This window comes from Coenobita brevimanus, chromosome 100 (assembly GCF_032717465.1).
Source record: "Coenobita brevimanus isolate Jiangsu-jjx chromosome 100, ASM3271746v2, whole genome shotgun sequence".
Lineage (NCBI taxonomy): Eukaryota > Metazoa > Arthropoda > Malacostraca > Decapoda > Coenobitidae > Coenobita > Coenobita brevimanus.
The window spans coordinates 38,256,801-38,278,389 of NC_137053.1; the positions used below are offsets into that span (position 1 = coordinate 38,256,801).

The 21,589-nt window shown below is 42.2% G+C and overlaps 1 protein-coding gene across 1 annotated transcript in view; it reads right to left on the minus strand.

Annotated features, from left to right (window-relative positions):
- nonC (serine/threonine-protein kinase Smg1) overlaps positions 1-21,589 on the minus strand; it is a 1,312,439-nt gene that overhangs the window by 760,530 nt on the left and 530,320 nt on the right. The window contains exons 20-21 of the mRNA XM_080284159.1: positions 16,905-17,059; positions 16,536-16,707 (exon numbers count right to left, since the gene is read on the minus strand). Coding sequence (XP_080140285.1) covers positions 16,536-16,707; positions 16,905-17,059 — 327 coding nt within the window. The remainder of the gene's footprint in view (positions 1-16,535; positions 16,708-16,904; positions 17,060-21,589) is intronic.

The window sequence follows — 21,589 nt, forward strand, 5'->3', positions numbered from 1 at the left end:
TGGACGCATGACTTTCAACGTTCAGTGGAGAGGCAGACGGGCGCTATAAGTGAACATGTACTCGTGGCTTGTGGTCTGTGTTACACGTGCGGTGGCAGTGAGGAAAGAGCTAGCCTAATGGCTGCACGATACTAGACATTGGGTAGGGGTGCGTACAGATGTTTTGACAACACTTGTGGGTTACAGTCGTATTGCTTGGGTGTTGGAGGTTCACTGGGAGTGATCGGACGAGCGTGCGGCTTTGACAATTCAGTACAGGAGCAGACGGACATTTTAGCTCTGGTTGTGAGTTACAGACTTCTTTCTGCTCATGGCTCGAGCCCAGTGGCCAGGATACAGAATGTTTGGAAATGTTGGCTGGCAAGGCGAAGTTCTCGGGCACTTTTACGTCCGGAAAATTGCAAGTAAATTTGGTTAATGGTTTAACAGAGCCAAGGCCCAGCATCAGGAAATGAACACGTCGGATAATGAGCATCTGGATGATTGAGGGATCACTGTATATATACATATATATCTATATATCTATCTATGTATATATAAAGTATAAGGCAAACCCCGGTTTAATGATCTAAATGGTTAGGTAAAACCTCATCATTAGGAAGGGTATCATATATTGGGGTACTTTTAACATGCATTTCAATGTGGACCGTTCACCAGCCTTGGGTTTCCCCCCAAACCAAGACCAAAACCCACCCATATGAGCCAGGTTTAAAGGCAATCTAAATGGCCTAATAGCTGTCATGGAAGCTAACCCAAGCCTAACACCTGTAAAAACTCACTGAAAACAAAATAAAGCTTGAAAATCATAAGGAATAGGTTAGAGAATATCAAACACCTCTCATCACTTACTTCTTGTAAGTCATGTCCAGTCCTGGTCATCATCCTTGCTATCCCCCCCAAGGCTAGGGGACATGTGGTGCTCCCCAACACTCAATCCTCCTCCTCAAAGCCCTCAAACCCTATCTCCAGGGAAGGGTCAGAGGGGGGTGGTGATGGAGTGTGATGCAATGACTCAGGCGAAGGCGATGGAGTGCAATGCGATGACTCAGGTGGAGGTGATTCGGTGTGATGCGCTGGCTCAGACGATGGCGATGAGGTGCAATGCAATGGCTCTGGGGGTGGTGATGGAGTGTGATGCGATGATAGAGGAGGTGGTGTGGGAGACAGCTGCGATGTCTGGTGAGGTCGCGACGGAGACCACTGTGATGAATGATGGGGTAGCAATGGAGTCAGTTGCGGTGGCTCTCATCGTGGCTAGGGAGACAGAGACAGTGGCCAAAGTGGTGTGAGAGATGGGGTGTGGGGGCAAGGAAGGCAGCGATGGAGTGGCAGAGTGCCTTAGTGGAAACACAGGTGACGTGGGAGACAGTGATCGGCTGGAGGTTAGGTCCAGCACAACGGGCCAAGCACGTCCTCGGTGGGAGGTGTCCCTCGGTGTTTCTATGCTGGTTGAAGGCTGGGGAGATGCTCTGCTCGTCGAGGGCTGGGGGGATCCTATGCGACTTCCTGACCTGGTGGGGTTCTGCTTAAAGAAGGCTGTGATCGTTGTCTGCCTGGTCGCTCTCTTCTTCTCCTCCAGCATCATCCTGTAGACTTTCATACCCTCATCCAGCCGATTAGCTGTGTCCCTGCTTCGTTCTGGGAAGGGATCATGTGTTTTCATTAGGTCTAAAATCTCGTATTGTTTCGTTAGCATCTTCAGGATCTAGATGTTGAGAGCTCGGACCTCAGGCACAACCTCCTCCTCCTCCTCTGCCTCGTGGTGCACCCGCTGGATCTCCATATTGAGGACTTCCTCACTGCTGAGCTCCTCACTGTGACTCTCGAGAACCTCCTCCATGTCATCATTGTCGACGTCTCCGATGCCCGCCTTCTGCGACAACTCAATAATGTCCTGCCGCACACGCTCAACAGGCGGAGAATGCACGCCCTTGGGGAAGCCGGTGAAGGAGTGAACACACTCTGGCCACAGCTTCCGCCACACACCGTTCATCGTCACCTGGCTCACCTCGTCCCATGCTGCAGTTATATTCTCCAGGGCGTGGCGTATGTTGTACCCTCTCCAGAACTGCTGTACTCATGTCCTGTCGTCACTGTCGCATGCCCTTACTAACTGCTTCATCGTGCGGCAGAGGTAGTAGGCCTTAATCCCTTAACCGTGGGGTGTCACTTTCGTGACACTCGGGCACAAGGGATCATACAGCGGGGCGTCACTTTTGTCATTGTGTTATTTTGAATTAGCCCGGGCTTTCAAGTGGTGGCTTGTATCATCTATCAGTACTACCAGCATCCAGTTATAGTCAGTTCTGCTAATGTCATCTGTACTCCCATCCACTGTTGACAATTTAGCCATTTTTCCCCTGTCCTTGACTCCCCCTCCTTACCTCCTCCAGCCTGCCCATCTGCGCTGCACTACAAAAATCCTGGATGGATTTTTTCACTCATTTTATCCATTGAAATGTGCCCTATGCCCTATTCTTATACAAAATAATATATAAAAGAAAGAGAAAAGGTAATTGATACTGCCATACATCTGGAATGGGCTAATTATCACCTGGCAACACTCCACATGCACTGGTTCGCTAATTTTCCCTGTTTATTTCCCCTTGAAATATGCTGTATGACCTATTCTCGTAACAAAAATATATATAAGAAAGGAAAGGAGAAGCCTAAGTGATATTTACATTCACCTGGAACTACCTAATTTATTATGTATTGTCTAGATTTCCTGCCAATCATTTCATGGCATATAAATTAGCAGCTGTCACTATGCTGACACTGTCAACCCTTCCCTGCCCGTAGGCCACATCATTCAGTTTACTGTCGTCTTTCAAGGTGAAACCATGTCGGATTCGGGCCTGTCTAATTCCACCACTACTTAGTCCACGTAAAGGGCCCTGTGACCTCTACCCCTACTAAACCTCGTGTGGGAAGAGGTAAAGGGCTAAGTGACTCTGCTGTGGAATGTGAACTGGCTAATTTATCAAAGATAATGATGGGCAGTGACTGTGATCTTTCTGGTGACTCTAAAACAGTGCAAGTGGAAATGCAAATACAGTAATCCCGCATATTTCGCGGTAGTTACGTTCTTGTAACCCCCGCGAAAAGTCAATTCCGCGAATACTCTATTAGCAATTGAAAACTTGCTCTTGTGTCCACCATGCTGCCCATCACACAGTCCATGTCCATACTGATTGCGAGACAATTCGCTGTCAGACAATTCCCCGTCAAAACATGGACGATTCCCCTTCAGAACAATTCGCACCCTGGACGATTCCCCGCCATTCTATAAATATACTAATCAATACTTTCATCAATATACTTATTATTAATTAATCAATACTTTAATAACTATATTTCAGGGGGATCCAGCAAAGTCTATGTTCAGTAGCGTAGGTTCTGGATATTATTTATTAGTTGCACCTTTAGTCAATAATTAACTTGTTTCTTCCTCGCTGTAGTCGCCTTTGAATTATATTCTAGCGTCACCCATAGCTATCTTCATTAATGAAGGCGAATTGTTTTGTGTTTGTTGTGACTGCGAATTGTCCCGAAACCTCCATACTCATCCCGAAATACCTTCTTACAAGATTGAAAGCACATACTCCATTATGAAGGAAAAACGTAAACACCGTACTGTAATACACAATTATCTACACATTTATTAACAAAACAGTACAAAATAAAAAGATGCATTAACTGGTGATAGCAAACACTCGAACGGTCGTTTCTTAGCTTGTCCAGTAACACAATTTTCTCTGCTAAGGTCATAACTTGATCGTTTTGTCACTCTGGAGTTCTTACTAATTGTATTATTAGCCTTTGGTGAGGCTGGCTTACGTCCTGGGGCCATGTGGAAAGCAAGTGGGAGGCAAGAGGCTCATATCATAGTGTGGTTACAACCACAACAGCCACTTAAGGCAGTCAGGCGTGGACTGAAGAATGCGGGGCAGAGAGCAGTGTTGCCATATCCAAACAACGAAATTATGCTAGGGCAATGAAAAAATTATGCTAGATTGAGCATATTTGTTCCAAGTAAAAAATGAATTATGCTAACTTGAAGCTAAATAATAAAATTCTATACATATTTGTGCAACATATTAATTATGTATTGTTTACTATGAAAATATTAAAATGAACCTACATACAGTAAGAGGATAAATATCGGTATCTACCCATACTGCTTTTTCCCACGAAACTTACGTTTTTCTGATGGATTTTGATGTGATTCGTTCGATTTTGAGCATCATTTCCGTCGGAAATAACCAGATTTTGAGATATGACCCCCCCACATCCCCCTGAAATAATGAGGGATCTTTGGGGAATCGGGGGTTATAGGGAGGGGGGGAAACACAGAAAATGGTCATTTCCGACTGAAATGAAGCTGAAAATCGAATGAATCATACCAAAATCCATCGGAAAAACCTAGGTTTCATGGGTAAAGTACAAAGCTCAAACTTATCCTAACCTAACCTAACCTAACCGAACCAAACCGAACCTAACCTAATCCAACCTAACCTAACCTAACCTAACCTAACCTAATCCAACCCAACCAAGCCCAAACTGAAAGTAACCAACTATTCAAACATCTTACCTTATTCGTCTCTCTCTCTCTCTCTCTCTGATTTGTAGCTTTTATAAAATTATTCTAAAAATATTCCATTCCATTCTAAATTATGCTAGAATGATTCTAAAACTTCTAATATGCTAAAAAATATTCCAGACTCGAAAATTTGATCAAAATTATGCTAAAAGAATAAAATTATGCTAGATATGGTAACACTGGCAGAGGGGCCACGGGAAAGGGACAGGGTGGCGTGAGTTTACCGCGCTACAATTGGAAGCTGCGGGAATTTCAAATTTTTTTTTTTTCTGTATATTCAAGGATATTTTTGTTGAACTTATTAATGATAAGAAAATCCGCGAGAGGGCAAAACCGTAGACAAAAAATCCGCAAAAAATGCGGGATTACTGTAATGTGTAAATAGCAAGTGAAAGCAATGAATGTAAATATAATTGAACAGTGGAAAGTAGTTTTATAAGTTACTGCAAGTGACAGTGCATAACATAGTGTAAATAAAATAGAAATATAAATAATGTAAATACAGGTCTCCCTCACTATTCGATTGGGTTACGTTCCTGAAAACTAGATCGAATAGTGAACGATCGAATAACGAACTTAAGGTTTAATAGGATTTAATTTAATGCGGACCACTACATTAATATTTACCAATAAAGAGATGGAGAACACTTTTCCATGTCACCCACGGAGGTAGTGTAATAGACGCGTTATTTTTTTTTATACAGTGGTTTCCCCAGGAGCCTATATCCACTGGAAAGATCAGAAAAATCAAAATCACAAACGCGCTAGGCTAAGTCCTGCACGTAACGTACCTTTCATGGCTGCGGTACACTCTCAACTCAGAGACTCTTTAGTCTTCATTAAATCACTGGAAGAAAACTTGCTCCTCATCGTCAGCAGTGGCAGGGCTTGATGAATCCTGGATGTCAGTGATGGATGATGACACAATGGCAGAAGTGGATGGAAGAAATGCGGCATCAGAGCTTAGCCTAGACGGGACAAGGCGGGAATGAGCGCGAGAATGAGCGGGCTTGGGTACGATCACTCAGCCAGAAAAACAAGCGCGTGATGCGATGCGTTTGTTTACGATGCGTACATTTACTTTTATTTAAGCGATCGGATAATCGAGCGTTCTCAATCGATTAATGAGGGATTGGTATCAATAAATATCGATCGTATAAGTGAAATATCGAATAGTGAGGAATCGAATAGTGAGGGAGACCTGTAATATTGAAAATGTAAATAGACATGAAAATAATTAGTAATATAAGAATATGAGTATAAATACTTGGAGTAATGAAAGTGAAAGTGAAAGCTACGCTCTAGTGTGTATAAATACTTGGAGTGATGAAAGCGAAAGTGAAAGCTACGCTCTCTACGCTAGTTTACTGAACGAGACAGTGAATGCCTGGAGTGAAAATAAACTACTAGTACTGAAAGAAACTTATGGATAAATACAGAATATATAAATAAATGTAATAAAGTACTAGGAATATAAAGTGTGAGTGTGTTTATAAATAATAAACGACAGCTCTGCCTCAAAATACCATCGAGGAACGAGCGCGGGTGGAAAGCTTGTATGCGCTCGTAATTTACGTTGCTTTCACAGGTTTTTTTTTTTTTTTTTTTTTTTTTTTTTAAATATGGATTTCAAGCTACTTGAAATTCATAGAATAGTGTTTGTAGTGATAATATCAGGCAGTGGTAACAATATTATGGGGTATCGGGATGTGTAAAGTGGAGACTTTGTTACCCAACTTCAGAAGTCTCCACAAGTCCTACTGTAGTCGACGAAGGCTTAACAAACATCCCAGGAGAAAGCTGAAGGTATGTTTCTTTTTTTTTTTTTTTAATGCGACGAAGAAGGAACCAAAGGCCATGAGCCCACAATAAGAGTTCCCTCCAAGAGAAAAACAAAATACAAGAGACAGCCAAATTCAAGACCCATTCATTTCGAGATGCCTGGACACACTGTGTTTGAAAGACTGGAGATTATAGGAAGCAGGAAATACAGACAGAGGGAGACAGTTCCAGAGTTGACCTGTTGCATAAATGAAGGACTGGGAGTAACGGTTAACTCTTGCATTAGAGAGCTGGACAGAAAAGGGATGAGAGTTTGCTGCTAGACGGGTGCTATGCGCGTTGTAGAGGTGGAGGAATGCATGCAGACAGGTCAGAGGAGTAGTGACCATTAAAGCAGCGACAGAAAAGAGATAAAGATCCAACAGTGCGGTGAAGAGACAGAGGTTGAAGGGAGTCAGTAAGAGGAGGAGAGTTAATGAGACAAAAAGCCTTTGACTCCACCCTATTGAGAAGAGTTGTATGTGGGGAGCCTCCCCACACATGATAGTTGTGCTACACACAGGGGCGGATAAAACCCCTGTATAGAGTCAACAATTGTGCAGGGGTAAAGAAAGAACGGAATTGTCTTAGCACACCCAATCTCTTGGAAGCAGATTTTACAAGAGATGTAATATGATCTTTCCAAGTTAAGTCCCGAGTAAATGAAACCCCAAGCATGTTCAAGGATGATGCAGGATTAAGCTGAATATTATTAAACATTAGTGGGTATACCTGTGGAAGATTTTGACGAGTTGATGGGTGTAAGAACTGAGTTTTAGATGCATTAAAAACAACAAGATTATTTTTTCCCCAGTCAGAGATACGAGCCAAGTCAGACATTAGGTGTCCCATAGCCTCATCCCTTGTTTGTTGAAGTAACTGTTGAGATGGGCGTTGCAGGAACCGAATGGAAAGGTGAAGGGTGAGTCATCAGCATATGAGTGGACAGGGTTAGATGTACAGCTTAGAAGGTCATTGATGAATAAAAGGAAGAGAGTTTGTGATACCCTGAGGAACACCACTGTTGATAGATCTAGGAGAAGAATGATGGCCGTCTACAACAGCGGCTATAGAATGACCAGAAAGGAAGCCAGCGATGAAGGCACAGATAGAAGGATAGAAACCGTAAGAGGGCAGTTTGGAAATTAAAGATTTATGACAGACTCGATCGAAAGCCTTTGAGATGTCAAGTGTAATGACAAAGCTTTCGCCAAAGTCCCGAAAGGAGGATGACCACGAGTCTGAAAGGTAGGTGAGCAGATCGCCAGTGGAACGTCCTTGACGGAACCCATACTGACGATCAGAAAGAAGGTTGTGATAGGAAAGATGCCTTAATATTTTTCTATTGAGAATAACTTTATGTAATTGTAAAATTCTAAGACTAATAACTGATTTTTGGCAACTATTATAAAAAAAGTCAGTCAGAGCACGATTATCCCCACGGGACGGACACGGTGCATTCCCGACATCCCTGTGGTTAAGGGGTTAAAGGCAGTGATCACCCCCTGGTCCATCAGCTGCAACAATGACGTGGTGTTGGGAAGCAGGAACACCACCTCAGTATTGCTGGCCCATTCCTTCACTGCTGGTGGCTGGGCACGTTATCCACCACCAGGAGAAATCTGTTAGCCAGATTTTTACGAGACGCATACCTATTCGGCACATGAGAGAGGTACGAGAGAAAATACGACGAACAGATATCTGAAGTAAATTAAGCCTTCTTGTTCGACTTCCAGATAACCCCAAGGTTCTCCTTAACATACCCTACCAGAGCCGTGGGGTTCTCCGAGTGGTAGACCAGGAGCGGCTTCAACTTGAAGTCGCCCTCGGTGTTGCCCCCCAGCAGCAGTGTCGCCAGTCCTTCAAGGCCTTGAATCCTGGCGTAGACCTTTCCTCCATTGCGGATATGTCTTGGAGGACATTCCCTTCCAAATGAGCCCAGTCTCGTCAAAATTCAAGACCTGCTTCGCACTATAGCCACCCTCCGCGATGATGCGTTTCAGCTCATCAGGAAACGCTGCCACCGCCACCATATCTGCACTCGCCGCCTCACTGTACATCTTCATGTGGTGGAGATTTGCCCGCCTCTTAAACCAGTCAAACCACCCATGGCTAGCCTTAAAGGTCTCACTTTCATCAAGCTCATGCCTGACTTTTAGCCTGTCCCAGAGCAAGAGAGTCTTAGTGCAAATAATAGCCTGACTCATCGGTGCCTTGCATCAGTTCTGATCTTCCACGTGCACAGCATCCGCTCCAGCTACTCCATCAGAGGCTCTCGCTGGCGGGTGATACGGAGGCGGATAAGGTTGCAACCTCACCAGCAGCAGCCTTAACCCCTTAACCGTGGGGCATCACTTTCATGACGCTCTGGTGCAATGGATCATACCGCGGGGCGTCACTTTTGCGATTCTGTGTTATTTTGAATTCGCCCGGGCTTTGAAGTGGTCGCTTGTATCATCTGTCAGTACTGACAGTGTCTAACAATAGTCAGTGCTGCTATTGTCATCTGTTCTCCCATCCACTGTTGACAATTTAGCCATTTCTCCCCATTCTTGACTCCCCTCCCTACCTCCCCTCCATTACCCTCTCCTCCCGCCTGCCCCATGTGCGCAACGCTAGGCAAATCTTGCCCGGATTTTTCCACTCATTTCATCCATTGGAATGAGCCCTATGCCTAATTCTCATACAAAATAATATATATAAAAAAGAAAAAAGGTAATTGATAATGCCATGCACCTGGAATTGGCAAATTATCACCAGGTGCTTCAGGGTGCAAAAGTGGATGTATGTGGAATAACTGAAAAAAATGGAGAGGAGAAAGTGTGAGAGAATGGGAGTATGGATGGGGTATACGTGCAGGAGTAGGTGAGAATGAGAGGGCAAAGGAAGGAGTATGTATAGTTGTGAGTAAAAGATGGAAGAAGAGCATAAGACAGTATGGATCAGTTGGGTCAAGGATTGTGTGGGTAAAGTTGAAAGTTGGAATACAAATGTGGGCGATTGTGTGTGTATCTGTGCCAACACAAGATCGTGCTAAAAGAGTGAGAGAAGAGTTCTGGACAAATGTAGATGTGTGCATGGAAAAGTTTGGAAGGAATGAGAGAGTGTTTTTGATCGGTGATATGAATGGTAAAGTTGGGAATGTGAAGGTGGATAGAATAGTTGGTGAGCGGGGTGTGCCTGCGGAGATAGATGAGAATGGGAGTGCGTTAGTGGACATTTGTGCTGGGAGGGGGTTGGTGATAGCCAATACCCTCTTCAGGCATAAAATGATCCACAGGTATACATGGCGAGTGATGAGAAGGGTGGGTGGTGAACTGAATGAAAGGAAGGCAATGATTGATTATGTGTGTGTGGATGAAAGGATGCGAAGATGTGTAATGGATGCAAGAGCTTATAGAGGTTGGGGGAGTGGACTTTCTGACCACTACTTGGTGGTGGCCAGAATTAGGATTCAAGTAAGATGGAGGAATAGAAGAAGGGAAAGACGAGAGGAAGGAGTAGTTGCAAGGAGAGTGGAAAGGTTACAAGAGGATGAGAAAAAGGCAGAGTATAAGAGAGAAGTGGAGGAACGATTGGGCAAATATGAATTGAAGCAGATGGGAGATGTGGAAGGTGTGTGTAGGATATTTACAGAAGAAATATGTGCAGCATGTGATGTGGTGTGTGGAAAGAAGAGAAGACGGAGGGGGGTGCAAGGAACAGCATGGTGGACTGAAGAGCTGAGACAGGCTGTGGCACAAAAGAAGAAAGCATACAATGAATGGATGAGAAATATGGGCGTGGAAGAAGTTGAGAGGTGGAAGAGAGAGTTATATGTATAAAGAAAGAGAGAGGTGAAAAGATTAGTAAGAGAGAGTAAGAAGAGAGTGGATGAAGAATTTGGAAGGAATTTGAGTGTAGAGTGGAGGGACTGTAAGAAAATGTTCTGGAAACGGGTGAAAAGAGTAAGACAGGGTGGAAGTGAAGTTAGCAGGGGAGTGAAAGATAAAAATGGTAGATTACAAGTGGAGAAGGGAGAAAAAGTGAGCAGATGGAGAGAATACTTTAAGGAATTGTTGAACATAGAGGATGAAAGTAATGCGAGTATAAGTGGCTGGGGAATGGCTGGGAGAAGGAGGGAAGTGAGAAGACAGGAAGAAATCAGTAGGATAGAAGTTGTGGAAGCAATGAAGAAAGTTAAATCGGGGAAAGCCCCAGGAATTGATGGAGTGTGTGGTGAAATGCTGAAGCATGGGGGAGAGATAGTAGTAGAATGGATGTGGAAGATGTGCAGATTGGCCTGGGAGGAAGGTAGAGTCCCGGAGGATTGGAAGTCAGGTATAATTATTCCCTTGTACACATGAAAAGCGGAAAAAGAAGTGTGGTAATCATAGGGGCATTTGTCTTCTTAGTACAATAGGAAAAGTGTATGGTAGGATACTTATTGACAGAGTTAGAGAAAGAACAGAGAAATTAGTTGGAGAAGAACAGGATGGCTTCAGGAAGGGAAGAGGTTGTGTAGATCAGATATTCATTCTTAGATCTTTAGTGGAAGGGTTTCTGGAGAAGGGAAAGAAGTTGTATGCGGCTTTCATGGATTTGCAGAAAGCATATGACAGGGTGGATAGACAAGGATTGTGGAAACTATTAACAATATATGGAGTAGATGGGAAGTTGTTGAATGCTGTGAAGAGTATGTACGATGGTGCAAAGGCTGCAGTGCGTGTGGATGGTGAACTAAGTGAATTTTTCTGTTTGAAAGTTGGGTTGAAACAGGGATGTGTCATGTCTCCATGGCTGTTCAATCTGTACATGGATGGGGTAATAAAAGAAGTACAAGGTAGCTTAGTGGATGTTGGAGTGGCCCTGGTGAGAGAGGATGGTGTTTGGAAACTCCCTGTACTGTTGTTTGCAGATAATACTGTGTTGTTGAGTGAAGACGAAGGGGAGCTGCAAGGCTTGGTGGATGAGTTTGGGAGAGTGTGTAAGAAACGGAATCTAAAGGTGAATGTAGAGAAGAGTAAAGTGAGGGTCTTTGAGAAAGGTGAAGTCAGTGAATGTACAGCGAGGTTGGATGGTGAGGAATTGGAAAATGTGAGTACGTTTAAGTACTTGGGTAGTGTGATGAGTAAGGATGGAGGTTTGGAGGGTGAAGTGCTTGAAAGGGTACAGCAGGGAAGAAAGGTTGCTGGTTCTTTGAAAGCAGTGATAAGAAACAGGGAAGTGAGCATGGAAGTGAAAAAGTTACTACATGACAGTATTGTGATACCAACTCTAACGTATGGAAGTGAAGCTTGGACGTTGTTGGAAGGACACAAGTCAAGAGTGAGAGCAGTGGAAATGAGTTATTTAAGGGGAGCCTGTGGAGTCACATGGATAGACAGGTTGACGAATGAGGATATAAAGGAGCGTTGTGGTGTGGAAGATGTGTGGATGAAAAGGTTGCAGAGACTGAAATCTTAATAAACAAAAATGATGGACAGAGTCAAAGAATAGCATATGAATCGATTAGAGAACTGAGTGGTAATGCAGGTAAACACAAGGAAATACCAGTTAGAGACAGGGAAGGAAATTTATTGACCAAAGATGGAGATATTAAAAATAGATGGAAAGAGCATTTTGAGACAGTTCTTAATAGACCAATACCACCAGAAGAGGATATACCGTCTGCTCAGGAAGATTTAAATATAGAAACAAGAGAGTTGAGGCTTGCAGAAGTGGAGAAAGCAGTAAAACAGTTAAAGAATAATAAGGCACCAGGGGAGGATGGTTTATTTCCGGAAATGTTTAAAGTTGAGGGGGATAGATTAATAATGATCTTGACCAAGCTATTCAATAAGATATGGGTGATGGGGTTACTACCATCAGTTTGGAAGAATGGTGTAATTGTTAAAGTTCCGAAGAAGGGAGACCTGAGTGAATGTGGTAATTGGAGGGGAATCTCTTTGTCACCGATAGCTTTGAAAGTTTTCAGTAGAGTGTTGTTAAATAGGTTGGAGCCGGTGGTTGAGGGTATTCTGAGGGATGAACTGGCTGGTTTTAGAAAGGGACGTGGTTGCAATGATCAGATCTTTATAGTTAGGCATTTGATGCAGCAAGTTAATGAAATGAAAGTACCATTAAGTCTTTGTTTTGTTGATTTTGAAAAGGCTTTTGATAGTGTTTCGAGAGAGACTATGGGGAAGATCATGAGACATTATGGAATACCAGAGGAGTTTGTGAGGGTCATTATGAACATGCATGAGGACACATTTTGTAAAGTGATGGTTGATGGTTGTCTGAGTGATTCGTTTGAAGTCAAGTCCGGAGTAATTCAAGGTGGTGTTCTATCGCCTTTACTATTTATATTGGTCATTGATTACATTATGAAACGCGTTGGAACAGAAACCGGTGCAGGTATACTTTGGGGAGAGAACAGGAAACTTTTGAATTTAGATTATGCAGATGATATAGTTTTGATTTGTGATGGGCCAGAAGATATGCAGAGAGTGTTGGACTGTTTGGTGAGTGAAGGTCGCAAGGTGGGTTTGGTTATTAATTGTGGAAAAACTGAAATAATCAATATGAATATGGAAAATGCGCAGGAATGTGTAATTGGAGGTATGGTTGTAAAGCAAGTTGATAAGTTTAAATATTTAGGTACTTATTTAGCCAAGGATGGTTCTTTGAACTTTGAATTCGAGGAAAGGTTAAAGAAGGCTAATCAGGCAATGGGAATGCTTAAAAATATTTGGAATAATAACAATTTTTCTGTGCATACAAAATTCAAACTTTATAAGGTAATGGTCAGGAGTATCTTAATTTATGGACACGAGTCTTGGTACAGCACAGTGACTATGGAAAATAAATTCTTGGTGTTTGAAAAAAAAAGCACTTAGAAGAATATTAGGAGTTAAGTGGTGGGAAAGGATACCAAATAGTAGAATTAGAGAAATAACAGGAGTGCAGCCGGTCGATGAATATGTTAGGTTCTCACGATGGAAGTGGCTAGGACATGTGTATAGGAGACAGGGAATAGTACGAGGTACACCAGCGTGGGTGGCACTTGGTGGGAGAGGTAGAGGAAGGTCAAAAGAGACGTGGGTTAGGACAATGAGAAGGGAAGCTGGAGATGAGTGTTGGGGAGATCTTGAGGAGTTAGCACAAGATAGGATGTGGTGGTGTGAGTTCATCGAGGCCCTATGAATCCCCGAGGTGCCACAGGAAATGATTGATTGATTGATTGTGGTGTGGATGTGGATGTGATAGGAAGCGTTATGAGGAACACACTGAGGTGGTTTGGCCATGTGGAGAGGATGGAGGGTGAAAGACTGATGAAGAGAGTGTATGTGAGTGAGATGGAGGGGGGAAGAGGGAGGGGGAGGCCGAGGATGAGATGGAGGGATGGGGTGGAGAGGTATATGAGAGAGGAGGGTGTGAGTTGGGAGCAGGGGAGTGAAATGGCGGGGGACAGGGCGACTTGGAGGCGATTTGTTTGTGGCCACCCCAAATGGGATTAAGGCGTCTGGCAATAGATAGATAGAACACCCTACGTGCACTCGTTTGCTAATTTTCCCTGTTTATTTCCCTTTGAAATATGCTGTATGACCTGTTCTCATAATAAAAATATATATAAGAAAGGAAGGGAGAAGCCTAAGTGATATTTACATTCACATGGAACTACCTAATTTATTATGTATTGTCTTGATTTCCAGCCAATCATTTCATAGCATATATATTAGCAGCTGTCACCACGCTGACGTTGGCAACCCTTCACTGCCCCTAGACCCAGCAGTCAGTTTACTCTCGTCTTTCAAGGTGAAATCACGTAGGATTCGCTCCTGTCCAATTCCGCTGCTTTTTAGCTCCATGCAAAGGTCCCTGTGACCTCTACTCTTACTAAAGCTCGTGTGGGAAGGGGTAAAGGCTAAGTGAGTTTGCTGTGAAACGTGAACTAGCTAATTTGTCAATGATAATGATGGAAAGTGACTATGATCTTTCTGGTCTCTAAAACAGTGCAAGTGAAAATGTAAATTATGTGTAAACAGCAAGTGAAAGCAAAGAATGTAAATATAACTGAACAGTGGAAAATAGTTTTATAAGTTACTGCAAGTGATAGTGCATAAAAGTGTAAGTAAAATAGAAATGTAAATAATGTAAATAAAATAGAGAACATGAATAGAAATGTAAATGAGTAGTAATATAAGGAAACGAGTATATATACTAGGAGTAATGAAAGTGAAAGTGAAAGTAATGAAAATGAAAGTGACAGCTTCGCTCTCTATGCTAGTATACACGTGAAAGTGAATGCCTGGAGTGAAAATAAACTACTAGTACTGAAAGAAACTTATAGGTAAATATTGTAAAGTAGTAATATAAGAATACGAGTATATATACTAGGAGTAATGAAAGTGAGTGAAAGTAATGAAAATGAAAGCGACAGCTTCGCTCTCTAAGCTAGCATACACGAGAAACTGAATGCCTGGAGTGAAAATAAACTACTAGTACTGAAAGAAACTTATAGATAAATACTGTAAAGTAGTAATATAAGAATACGAGTATTTACAGTATACTAGGAGTAATGAAAGTGAAAGTGAAAGTAATGAAAATGAAAGTGACAGCTTCGCTCTCTAAGCTTGTATACACGAGAGTAAATGCCTGGAGTGAAAATAAACTACTAGTACTGAAAGAAACTTATAGATAAATATTGTATATATAAATAGGTGTAATAAAGTATTGTACAACGAATATAAAGTGTGAGTGTGTTTATAAATACTAAATGACAGCTCCGCCTCAGAATACAATCGGGGAACCAGCACGGGAGGAAAGCTCGTATGCACTCGTAATTTACATTGCTTTCACAGTGATTTTTTTTTGGAGTATGAATTCCAAACAACTTGAAATTCATAGAATAGTGTTTGTAGTTATAACATCAGGCAGTGGTAACCATATTACGGAGTGTCGGGAAGTGTAGAGACTTCATTACCCAACTTCAGAAGTCTCCAAAAGTCCTATGGTAGTCGACGAAGGCTCAACAAACATCCCAGGGGAAAGCTGAAGGTATGTGCCATAAGCATATGTAATTATAGTATTCTAGGACTAATAACTGATTTTTGGCAAATATTTTTAAAAAGTCAGTCGGAACGCGAATATCCCTGCATGAGGGGCACGGACCGCCTCCAACATGCCCGCGCTTAAGGGGTTAATAGCCTCCTTCATCCTTATGATCATGGAGACAGTCGACTGGGCCAGGTGGAGAGACGAGGCGATAGAATACACACCTTCACCCTAGTCGTGCCGCTTAAGGATGTCCATTTTCACCTCCAGTGACACAGTCTTACATACATGCTTTGCGGGAACATCACCAGCACCACCACTAGCAGACTGCTTACTATCACGACTAGGGCCTCCCCAAGCACCACGACTAGCCCCACCATGCACAGCACCCTTATCAGACATTATCTCACTTATTTGGGCCCAAAATCACACAATATTGCACTCCACACACGATTAGTATCACTGCTCTACTCACGTCACTGCTCGAATAAGTTATGATGCACAATGACAGCAAATTGCAATACGACGTGTGGCGGGCGAGCGTAAGGGAGACCCTCACTCTGAGATGGCCAGAGCGAGATGAGCGATATGGGTGAGCGAGGGGTTAGCGATGGCTATGGGGCCTGCGCGAGCGTTTCTGCGCATCCTGGAAGGTGGGTGGGCTCAGCTGGCCGTGGGAATGTGTGCGATTAAAAATTTTGGCCTGTCATCTGCGGGTGCAACATTAGAAGACCCATCGTTAAACCAGGGCTCACCCATCGGGTATCGGGGTCTGATGCAATTTGTACCCCATCACTAAGCCAAGGTATCAAGGGGTATCATATATCGGGGCTTTACTGTACAAAGTGTATGTATATATATATATATATATATATATATATATATATATATATTTTCATAGACCTATTGCTGTGATACAAACCATAAATTGTACTGTACACTTGCATATTTTGTGTGTGTGTGTGTGTGTGTGTATATATATATATATATATATATATATATATATATATATATATATAGGTCTATGAAAACCAATTCTGTGAACATGAACAACACTGAACATGACTGTGAAAACAAAAAATCTGAACCATACCTGAGACTGAATAAACTCTTGTATAAGAGGGTCCAACTGCTTAATATCTGAGCTGTTTGAAGTAGCATCGATGAAGTCAGAGTCCTCTTTGGCTTTATTTTCCTTCTCCAATTCCTCTGCTTCTTCTACACCTTCTAAATACTGCAGGTAACCTCGCAGAGCCTTTTCAAACCTGCAAGCATTAATTTTTCATGGCTGCTTTAAATGTTTCATTATATTTTATAACAATACTTGGTAAGGAAAATATGTCAAAACACTGTAATAACATACTACAATTGATGAATACAATATACACCAATCAATATATATGAATTATACATCTTAATAAAAACAAAAAAAAGGAAGAAGAAAAAAAAGAAAGATGTATACTTGTTGCCAGCTGAGTGGATAGCAGGTTTAAGCCAGCCAAAGCGCCTGCCAACATGATGGCGACACCAATGGTAGAGTCCTGCCACCCCTTCCTCACTCCCTCCTGCCACCAACGCCCTTGCACAGTAGCACACTGCTCGTTCAAAGTCGCATCCCTCCTCAAACAAAGGGTAAAATTTTACTACTATGAAAATGATGCACATATTTCAAAATATGTATATTTTGTATGAAAAAAATAAAAATCATATGGAGTTGGAAAATTTGTTGAGCTCATACAAGATGCATTTGAACAGGTATACAAGAGCTGTTATGTTGTTGAGGGAGGTGGAAGGTCTGTGTTCAAGATACTCACAGAAGGAATCTGTGCATCATGTGAGATGATGTGTGGGGTGAAAAGACAGAAGGGGGTGTAGGAAACAGCATGATGATATGAAGAGGTGAGACAAGCTGTGGTACAAAAGAAGAAAACATATAGTAAGTGGATGGGAAGCACATGCATGGAGAAAACTGACAGACGAAAGAGAGTTATATGACGAGAGGAAGACAGGTGAAAATATTAGTAAGAGTGAGCAAAAAGAGAGTGAAGAATTTGGAAGGAATTTGAGTGTAAAGTGGAGGGAATGTAAGAAAATATTCTGGAAGGAGGTAAAGAGAGTTAGACTGGGCATTAAAGAAGTTAATAAGGGAGTGAAAGATAAAAATGGTAGACTGATAATGGAGCAGGGGGAAAAAGTGAGCAGACGGAGAGAACACTTTAAGGAGCTGTTAACCCAAATGGTTTCCTATACACCAGGAAACCATTTACTATGCTTAGTCATAACCATATAACCAACATATGGCACCTGATGGTTTAGTGGGCAATTAAGGCACTCCAATCAAGTTAAGTCAGTGCAGGTTAATATCCAAGAGATGGTTGGGGTTTATTGCCCATGTAATGCCAGTCACGGATGAGTGAGGCTGGTCACTCTCATCTCAAATGTCAGGACCAACCTGCCTAGCCCTGGGCTCATACACTCAAGGGGCAACACTGGATTAGACAATGATGATAATGATGACTTTAAACATAGAGAATGAAAATAATGCGAGTGTAAGAGGCTGGGGAATGCCTGGGAGAAGGAGGGAGGTGAGAAGAGGGGAAGAGATCAGTAAGATAGAAGTAGTGGAAGCAATGAAGAATGTTAAAATGAGGAAAGCCCAAGGAATTTATGGAGTGTATGGTGAAATGATAAAGCATAGGGGAGAGATAGAGGTAGAATGGATATGGAAGATGTGCAGATTGGCCTGGAAGGAAGGTTGAGTCACTGAGGACTGGAAGTCAGGTATAATTACTGTCCTGTACAAAGGAAAAGGGGAAAAGTGTGTGGGAATCATAGGGGCATTTGTCTTCTTAGTGTAATAGGAAAAATATATGGCAGAATACTTATTGATAGAGTTAGGAAAATAACAGAGGAATTAGTTGGAGATGAAAAGGGAGGGATGGGAAGACATTATGTAGATCAGATATTCATTCTTAGGTTTTTAGTGGAAAAGTTTCTATAGATGGGGAAAGAAGCTGTATGCTGCCTTCATGGACCTGGAGAATGCATATGACAGAGTGTATAGACAAGTAATGTAGAAAATATTATGAATATGTGGAGTAAATGGAAAGTTGTTGAATGTCGTGAAGAGTACGTAAGAGAGTGTTGATGGTGAACGGCATGTGGACAGTGAACTGAGTGAATTTTCCTATTTGAAGGTTAGATTGAAACAGGGATGTGTCATGTCTCCATGGATGTTCAATCTGCATATGGATGGAGTTATAAATGACAAACAAGGAAGGGCAGTGGATGTTGGTGCGGCCCTAATCAGAGAGGGCAGTATGTGGAAACTCCCTGTGCAGTTGTTTGCAGATGATACTGTGTTGTTAAGTGAAGATGAAGGGGAGCTGCAAGGCGTGGTGAAAGAGTGTGGGGGAGTGTGTATGAAAGGAAATCTAAAGATGAATGTAGGGAGGAGTAAAGTTATGGTCTTTGAGAGAAATGAAGTCACTGAATGTACTATGAGATTGGATGATGAGGAAATGGAAAATGTGAGTGCATTTACGTACTTGGGCAGTATTAAGAATAAAGATGGAAGTTTGGAGGACGAAGTGCTTAAAGGATACAACAAGGAAGAAAGGTTGCTGGTTCTTTGAATTCAGTGATTAGAAATAGGGAAGTGAGCACTGAAGTAAAAAATTCTCTGCATGATATTATCATCATACTGACTCTAACATAAGGAAGTGAAGTTTGGACCTTGCTGAAATGACACGTGTCAAGAGTGAGTGCAGTGGAAATGATTTATCTGAGAGGAGCATGTGGAGTTATGTGGATAGAGAGACTGAGAACTGAGGAAGTGAAGGACCATTGATGTAGATGGGATAGAAATACACTGAGGTGGTTTCGTCATGTGGAGAGAATGGAGAGTGAGAGACTAATGAGAAGAATGTACATGAGTGAGGTGGAGGGGGGAAGAGGGTGGGAGAGGACAAGGATGAGATGGAGGGATGAAGTGGAGAGGTATATGAGAGAGGGGGGTGTTACCTGGAGGGAAGGCAGTGAAATGGCAGGGGACAGGGTGACATGCAGGTGATTTGTTCGTGGCCACCCCTTATGGGATTAAGATGACTGGGAATAGAAAGGTATATAGTTATGTTGTTGGAAAGGTACTGACAAGAAAGAAAAGAACAGCATCGTGGGATGTGCCAGTAGAAAAGAACAATGGAAGATGAAGGAAAAAAATAAATGATGAATATGTAAGATAAAACAAATGAATTGTAAACTGAGTAAGTCTATCTATCTATCTATTCCCTGATGCCTTAATCCTGTAAGGGGTGGCCACAAACAAATCGCCTCCATGTCGTCTTGTCCCCCACAATTCACTGCCCTGCTCCCAGCTCACACATCCCTCTCTCATGTATGTCTCCACTCCATTCCTCCATCTCATCCTTGGCCTCCCCCTACCGCTTCCCCCCTCCACCTAAATCACATACACTCTCCTAGTCAGTCTCTCGCTCTCCATCTTCTCCATGTGGCCAAACCACCTCAATGTATTTCTCCTAACGATATCTAGCACATCCACATCCACACCACAATGCTCCTTCACTTCCTCATATGCCAGTCTGTCTCTTCATGTGACTCCACATGCTCCTCTCAAATAACTTATTTCCACTATACTCCCAATTGATGAGTGTCCTTTCAGCAAGGTCTTAACTTCACTTCCATCTGTTAGAGTTGGTTCACAATATTTTCATGCAGCAACTTTTTTACTTCCATGTTCACTTCCCTGTTTCTTATCACTGCTTTAAAAAATAACCAGTAACCTTTCTTCCTTGTTGTACTCTTTCAAGCACTTCACCCTCTAAACTTTCATTATTACTCATCACACCACCCAACTACTTAAACACACTCACATTTTCCATTTCCTCATCATCCAACTTCATTGTACATTCAGTGACTTCATTTTTCTCCAAGACCATAACTTTACTCTTCGCAACATTCACCTTTAGATTCCGTTTCTTACACACTATCCCTAACTCATTCACCAAGCCTTGCAGCTCCCCTTCGTCTTCACTTTTAACAATACAGTAACATCTGCAAACAACAGTATATGGAGTATGCAAATACTGGCCTCTCTCATTAAGGCTGCTCCAACATCCACTGCCATACTCTGTATCTCTTTCATAACCCAATCCATACACAGAATGAACAACCATGGAGACATGACACATCCTTGTTTCAATCCAGCTTTCAAATAGAAAAACTCATTCAGTTCACTGTCCACACATAATGTAGTCTTAGCACCTTCATATATATATATATATATATATATATATATATACACACACCTCACGGCATTCAACAACTTCCCATTTACTCCATATATTCTTAATATCGTCCACACACCTTGTCTATCCACGCTATCATATGCTTTTTCCAAATCCATGAAGACCGTACACAATTTCTTTCCCTTCTCTAGAAACTTTTCCACTAAAGACCAAAGAATGAATATCTGATCTACACAACCTCTTCCCTTCCTAAAACCTTCCCGTTCCTCTCCAACTAATTCCTTTGACAAATTATTCCCCTAACTCTGTTAATAAGTATCCTACCATATACTCTTCCTATTACACTATGAAGACAAATGCTCCTACGATTACCACACACCTCATTTTTCCCCTTTTCCTTTGAACAGGAGAATAATCATACCTGACTTCCAATCCTCTGGGAATCTAGCTTCCTCCCAGGCTAATCTGCATATCTTCCACATCCATTCTGCTACTATCTCTTCCCCAAACTTCAGCATTTCACCACACATTCCATCAATTTCTGGGACTTTCCCCATTTTGACATTCTTCATTGCTTCCACAACTTCCATCCTAGTGATTTCTTCCTCTCTTCTCACATCCCTCCTCCCAGCCATTCTCCAGTCACTTGTACTAGCATTACTTTCAGTCTCCATGTTCAACAATTCCTTAAAGAGTTCTCTCCATCTGCTCATTTTTTCTCCCTTCACCACTAGCAATCACCCATTTTTATCTTTCACTCCCCAACTAACTTCTTTATCATCGTGTCTAACTCTTTTGACCTCTTTGCAGAACATTTTCTTACATTCCCTCCACTTACACTTCCAAATTCCTCATCCACTCTCTTCTTACTCTCTCTTAT